The sequence below is a fragment of the Cariama cristata genome, unplaced genomic scaffold (genome assembly GCF_000690535.1).
Source record: "Cariama cristata isolate BGI_N322 unplaced genomic scaffold, ASM69053v1 scaffold20584, whole genome shotgun sequence".
Lineage (NCBI taxonomy): Eukaryota > Metazoa > Chordata > Aves > Cariamiformes > Cariamidae > Cariama > Cariama cristata.
Window position 1 is genome coordinate 2,177 of NW_009611506.1, and position 7,195 is coordinate 9,371.

At 37.4% G+C, this 7,195-nt stretch overlaps 1 protein-coding gene across 1 annotated transcript; it reads right to left on the reverse strand.

Moving 5' to 3' along the window:
- Positions 1-347: 347 nt before the first annotated feature.
- Positions 348-6,777, reverse strand: LOC104155625 (probable ATP-dependent RNA helicase DDX43; the record flags this gene model as incomplete). Its single annotated transcript, XM_009698288.1, has 8 exons — positions 348-489; positions 1,740-1,850; positions 2,121-2,239; positions 2,317-2,473; positions 4,149-4,230; positions 4,775-4,882; positions 6,247-6,364; positions 6,722-6,777. Coding segments are annotated over 8 exons (893 nt in total), but the record flags the coding sequence as incomplete, so codon positions are not given.
- Positions 6,778-7,195: the final 418 nt, after the last annotated feature.

Sequence of the window (7,195 nt, forward strand, 5' to 3'; positions counted from 1 at the left end):
AGCTTTAAAAGAAAAGGGAAAGATAACTTCAGAAAGGCATTACGTCCACTAACAACTGATCCTGACAAAATGAACTTTACAATGGCAAATATTACTAATATGAGATAACGATTTAGCATCTTTAAAATGCTTATTGTGTGAGAAGCCTATTTTATTTTTTTCTAGGGGATATTCCACATCTGCAATGCAATTATGGTATGAACCATCCCTCCAACACCAATCTTAATGTTAAGATGTATCATAATTAAGACTTAAAAACTTTAAAGAAAACTTCAGTAAAGCTTAAGTTCACACTAAGTCAACCATACCCTAACTTGTGCATTACTCATTCCATATCAGCTGCTTACCAAGTATGTTATGCTCTTCAAATTTATGAAGTTGTTCATTTGAAGATCATTCAGTCTGCCAGGAGTAGCAATAACAATATCCACACCTTTGGTAACCACATCTATCTGTCCTTTTCGGCACCCACCACCATATATGCAAATACTAGGAGGAAAAAAAAAAGTTTTACAGAAGCAGCATATTAAGGTTCAACTGAAGTCAATCTTTTGGAAATAAATGCCATCATGTTGCTTCATTTTAAAAAGTATCATCTGGTATTACCAAGAGGAAGGAATATAGTAAGCGTGACTGACAGTATCACAGTAAATAATGGACTTAGCATTGATTGATACTCCCTCAACAGTTTTGCAATAGCTTTCTGCTGAAATTGCAGTGAAAGTAATCATGAAAGGGAGGAAGATAGCTATTAAGCTATGAGTATGTTTTGGGTTGTTCTGAAAATATTCACACCAAAAATACATGAACATATGAAATGATGCATGATTTTCTAAACAGTACCGTCAAAAGTCAGATGTTTTGCTGTTAAAACAATCAATGCACTTGATAAGGTATTAGGCTTACACACAAACTTAACACGCTCTGTAAAACTCCTCAGTATTTTTGGGAAGGAAGCAGAACATACATTTCAGTATTTGATGACTACAAGACTAATTCTGAATGCTATACAAAGTTACCAGAGAGCCTTAAAGGTAAATTTTGGAGTATAATAATGTCTGTTTAATAGCTTAAATGAAGATCTACACTCTCAGTAGGTTTCTGGATGGAACTAAATTGGGGGAGCGTCTATACACTGGAGGGCTAGACTGTTACTCAGAAGAACCACAAAACGCTAGAGAAATGGGCTGACAAGAATCCCACAAACTTTAACAAAAGCAAAGATGGGGATGGAATTTACCCCATGGCTGAGAGCCAGCATGCTAGAAGATGGCTTTGCAGAAAAGACTTGGGTGGGCAAGAAACTGAACATTATTCAGCAATGCAATTCCACAGAAAAGAAAGCCAGCTGTGTGCTATGTAAAAGGTAGCCAGCAGGTTGAGAGAACTCATTATTCCCTTCATTCAGGGAATGAAAAGGAGAAGGCTCAGGGAGATCTTATTGCTGTCCACATCTACCTAACAGCAAGGTGCTGAGAAGATGCAGCCAGACTCTTCTCAGCTGTCCACACAGGACAAGAAACAAGAAAGCTACAATACAGAGAACTCCAACTACATAAGAAATAGATTTTCACCATGACAGTAGTCAAAATAGGAATTCTAAAAACTAGGTAAATACAAACTCTGCATTTACTACCTTCCCCTCCTCTCTTAGTAAATGCAATTATTTTAGCAGGTGAATTAAGCCACAAGTAGTAGGGAGAAAAGTTATTTAACAAGTAAGTGAGAAGTAAGATTACCTTTTAATTCCTTTGTATGCATACTTCGAACACTCTGCCTCTACTTGAAGTGCCAGTTCTCGAGTGGGAGCAAGGACTAACATTCCTGGCCCCCCACGCTGATCTTTGGATCTGCAATAAAGCATCTTTAGAATGAGGGTATACAAGGCTAGGCAAAGTCCATCACATCTGACATCAAATATTTTAATACTGTTCTAGACTTTCTCAGTACACTTCTACTAACAATCTATGGTGACAAATTTGGTACTTATTCCATCAGGTTTGTAATTTTTTTCCAACTTATGATTTATTATCTTCTTTACTAGAACATCATCACATGGAGGGTGGGGGTGGGGGGAAGCATCCACAGCTAAAGAAGTCAGACACGTGAGCAGTCCTTACATTGGCTGTGAAGTCAAGTGAATGAATCCAGGCATTAAGTACGCTAATGTCTTCCCAGTACCAGTCTGTGCTATACCAATAAGATCAATTCCTTGGAGTACGATTGGCCATGCCTGGGACTAACATAAAACACAAATACTTAAATGTACTTGTCTCTTTAGCTTCAGTCAGAGAGTCATCAAAATTGAAGAAATACCTGAATTGGTGTAGGCTTTTGAAAACCAACTTTTCTTATATTAGCCATAATATCAGGATAATGCTCAAATACATCTTCAAATTTACAAACAGGATTGGGAATGCAGCGCTTTTCACCTTCTTTTAAGTCATCACAAATTATATTATTATTTTCTTTCCTGCATAGAATTAAAGAAGTGCAATTGCTTTAAAGTCTCGTTATCTGAAAAAGCTAACACAAAAGAATGCCTTTCTGACTTTTTTTTTTTTTTTTTAAATTCCTGGAACAACAAAAAACAAGTTCAGGCTCTTGAATGAGGCTTATAACTACTATTCTAATTTTTAAGAAGGTCTTATTATGGAAACACTTCTCCTGGAGGCATCAATTACCATTCTTTCTTAAGAACTACTAATTTGAAGTTATATATGGTCATTAACATGAAGTGCAGTCTCATCATATCAGACTTCAATTATACTCTGTTACAAATTAAATAACTGTAACAAGTTTTTAAACCTAAAGACAACCCAGAACTCAGAGGAATGGATCGAACTTCTTTGTCAGAACCCTATATTCTGACAAAAGCCTCCCCGAAATATTTTCAGAGTAGCTCCCTGGATGCTCTAGAAAAAACAAACAGAATAGTTTAGAAAAAACAATGTGGTCAATAAGTCAAGCTCCAAAACCAACCAAACAAAAACCCCACACAAACCCCAACAAACCCCAAAACACAACGCACACAAAAAGCTACACTAAGAACTGAGGTTCTGAGGCTGCCCCCTAATTAAGAGGCATCAATATGCATAAGTAGTTTATCTTCATTCCAGTCCTGTACTCTTCTGAAGATTCCATTCAGCAGTTTTACTTCAAGCAGAGTGTGGGCTAGGAAAAGAATGGGTAATTCAACCTTTCCTCATGTTTACAATTCCCCCTCCCTCAATTACTGTCTTTTTTTCCTTAAAGCAAACAGGTTAGATGAAAAAGGAAACACATTCCTTCCTCAATGCATGCTCTGAGCCTACAGAACAATGTTCTGTTGCTCCTGACTAGCTCTAACAATAACACATACATATACTTTAAGGAAACAGGTGTCAATTCCATGCTTCGCTCACTGTGGCAAGTCTTCTCTGGTGGGCGTGCAAAAGAAAAAAAAGACATCATGCAAAAACAAAAGTCATAACAGGTAACGCTTCAAGAATGTTCACCAATTTCATTAGAATTACTGAAAAGGGTTGAAACTATTACCAGGGCCTGAACTGAATCACTTGAAACAGATAATTTGCTTTTCTTGCAAAGTAATGATGTAGATTGCTGGATGGAAATGAATGCACACAATTAACTGAGGCTTGTACTCGCCAGGATGTACTTGTAAAGACAAGATAGACAGACAAGAAGACAACAGTAATAGAAGTTGAAATTTGTTTTGAAGATGGTATTGACCAAAACATATGGGGAAAAAACTGGCAGCCAAGAGGTATTCAACATGTGAAAAATCATATTTGGAAGGACCTACAAAACACGAACGTGCTGTCTCATGAAATGCAAAGAAACAGCCAAAAGTCAATGAACTGTCTGGATTTCCACACACACACACACCCCCCCCCTTCTGAAAGTCAACTAGATCAAACACTTAGAGAAGCAGTTAATCCCTAAAGTTAATTTTCCAAGCAACTAATAATACCTCATCTGCTAGTTATCATTTAATTCCTAAGGAAGAAGTCCTAAGAAGATTTAAGTTATTACAAGACCCTAACATTAAAAGTTTCTGTCTCAGTATTTCATTTCCCACTTCCTGGGCTTTGTACCTTAATAGTAATTTTTGCTAAGCAGATCATTCCCTGTAGAAATGATCTTACCGCCACAGTTCCACTTCTTCTTGTGACATAGATGCAGTCCTTGATGACTCTTTATAGAAGTTTTTCTCAATTGGAGGCAAGTCTTAAACAATCAGAAAAAATAAACTTGAGTCAGTAAGAAATGCTATAGATTCAGGGTAAGTCTGCTAAAGCTTAAGATGGAAATCCCAAAATCCAGACAGTGCCTTGTACTAGGATATTAGTCAAAAGTGGTGGAAGACTGCTGTGGTTCACGTAAAAGATGAAGGCTGAAACAAACACTTAAGTATCTGCAAAAGAACTACTTCCCCACATTTCAAGTACTAAAGTAATTTCTCCTAACATATATAGTAGAATATTGAACAATTCTCAGAGTTTTGCTGCTGCCACTTACAAAACAACAGCATTTTCAAAAGGGTGAAGTCAAAATACCAGTTGAGTAGCAAGTTTAAGTCTTCACACAGCAAGTACAGTGTGCTCCACGACCACGCTGAGAAATGCTGACACGGTCAATTCACCGCAAATACTTAACTACTTTGGACACTGAAAGATTCAGTCATCTCAACGCAAAAGTTAAAAACATTAAAGCATTCAACATCTTCATCATATAAAGATAAGTACCATACGATCAAAATTTTAAAACTAACCTGCCCACTTCATAGCTTCATATTTAGCTCTGTTTTCTCGAAGAGAGGCCCAGTTAATCACTGATCTCTTTGGGTTACTTTCAGGCTCGATAACATCCAAGGTTTTCCCTGTGTAGTACGAAAACGCTGCTGTTTGATGGAATCTGTTGCAGGGTGGGAGAGAACCCCTTCTTCAAAACAAACACCTTATTTTCTTTTTCTATTGTAAGGCCTTTTATGTGATTTTGAATAGACACAAAGCATTTAAATAGAAAATTCTTTCCTAGGTCTTAGCCTGAAACATCAGTAAAACCTGTACAAATCCAGTTCTGACAAAAAAGCAGCATTATAACACCTTTAGCTACCTAAAGAAAATAACGACAGGTTCCGAAAAGCTGCTCCTTGAGCTATAAACAAGGGTTGTTGTGCAGTAGGCTTTTGAAAAACTTGTGAATCCAGCAGATGATAAGCAGACAGAAAGCTTTATTTTTAACAGCTACAAGAGCAAGGTTTACTTCTAAAGCATCCAACGACACCACAATAAAGTCTCAACACAGTTACACTCGATACTCCTTTTCTGATGAGGTTAACGCTTCTTAGGAAAGAAAGGTTTTACACTGAAGACATAAATGGCAACACAACTACATATTAGTGGAAAAGCCAAAAGCATGGGGAAAAGAGTCACACATACTAAGGAAGCATTAACTATTTCTAGCCTCTTGAAACATACTCCTCCTCCTTCTAGAGCACTTCTAAAAATCAAAACTCGCAACCACTCTATTCCTTATTTTAACACTGGAACACAACTCTCAGATCCCTTCTTCCTCATCAATATCTCAGATCTACAACTATGGATAGTGTTTGCCTGTGCAAAAAGTCATTGGGAGCATGTACAAGATGAATACCAATAACATAAGCAGCATTTCAACATATAATAATTACTTATATATCCATGTAACAGACCAAGTTGATACAATAAAGCCTAGTAAAGTGAGGCATGATGTGCAACATCAAATCTTAAATGCAAACTTCCCATGAAAGTAGTAAGAAATCAGCATCACCCATGCTATAATCAGTATGTTTGCTCTACAGGCCACACTTATAAAAGCTTACTGAATTTTCATACTGCACAGATACTACATTAAAATGAAACTAGAACCAATACTTGTATTTTGGGGGATCCAGACTGATAATGCAAGAAACCAGGTAGTATAACATTCTGCATTCATTAAAATTGTTGAAAACACACAGGAACAGATTTTCACAGAAGCCTGGCAGTTTGAGGGCGGAAACCTGCTCATAGCTGAGAAATGAGGATGCCTTGATTTTTCTGTTTTAAGGAGGTATGCCATTGTCCAAGAACAAGGGTGAAAGTTAATCCACTTCAGTAAAATATTAATAATATAAAAACACTACAACAAACTACCAAATATAGGGAAAGACAATCCACAGTATTTTTTTTTAAACACATTTCTTACCTTTCTCAGTCCCACCTCTAATGTAGTTTTGTCCACATCTTCTGATAGCATCATCAATCAACATCTTGGCTTTGTTTTGCACAGCCACGCTGCCAAAAATCTTGACTTCAGCTTCATAGGTTCCCTTTACAACCTAGGTCCACAAAACCTTACTGAGTTGGTTTTTTTTTTTAGTACTGCAAAGACAATCATTATATAAGAACATAGAGTGAAAACAACTTTTGATTTTTTTTTTCTGAATTTCTTTTAGAAAGAGAAATAAATGCGTACTCTAAGAAAAAAAAAAACAGTAAGCTTTTCCTACTTTCACATATCAGTCAAATTGCACCCTCAATTCCACTTCCTTTTTACCAGTTGTTGTAAAAGAGTAGAATTACTACAGCTATTGCAACACCCTTCAACTTGCTGCAGTAATTCTGGTTTATATAGAAGCAAAATCAAGTATGTTCCCAACAGAGTCCAGGCCTTGACGACACACAGCACACGGTACCTTTATCCTGGAACCCGAAGAATCCTCAAGTTCTCTGATTTTAGTTCCGCCCCAACCTGTTATAAAGATACACTGTATGTTATTACAGAGATTTAGGCCGAACTGTCAAAAACTGCACGTGATAAGCGTTTTGGTTGTGACAAAAACCTAAGACCTTTATACAAGTGCATGTATCCACAAATAAAAGAACTTGTGGCACCAAACTGTTGGAAAATGCAGGTAACTTTTTTGGCAGTTAACCAAACACAAGGGGTTTGTGTGGGGGGAAAGCACTTCTGTTGAAGAGATGGAGCAGCAAAACCAGCTCAAGAGAGAGCCACCCTTCCTCCACATGACTAGAGAGAGGCTTCAGCCCACTTACAGACTGCTGGCCATGAGAACAGACATCAACCCAACCACTTTAGGGAGGAGAAGCTCAGCTGTCCTGGTGAGTGGGAGAGCTCCACTCTTCAGGCAGTGCCCTGCAAAGGCATC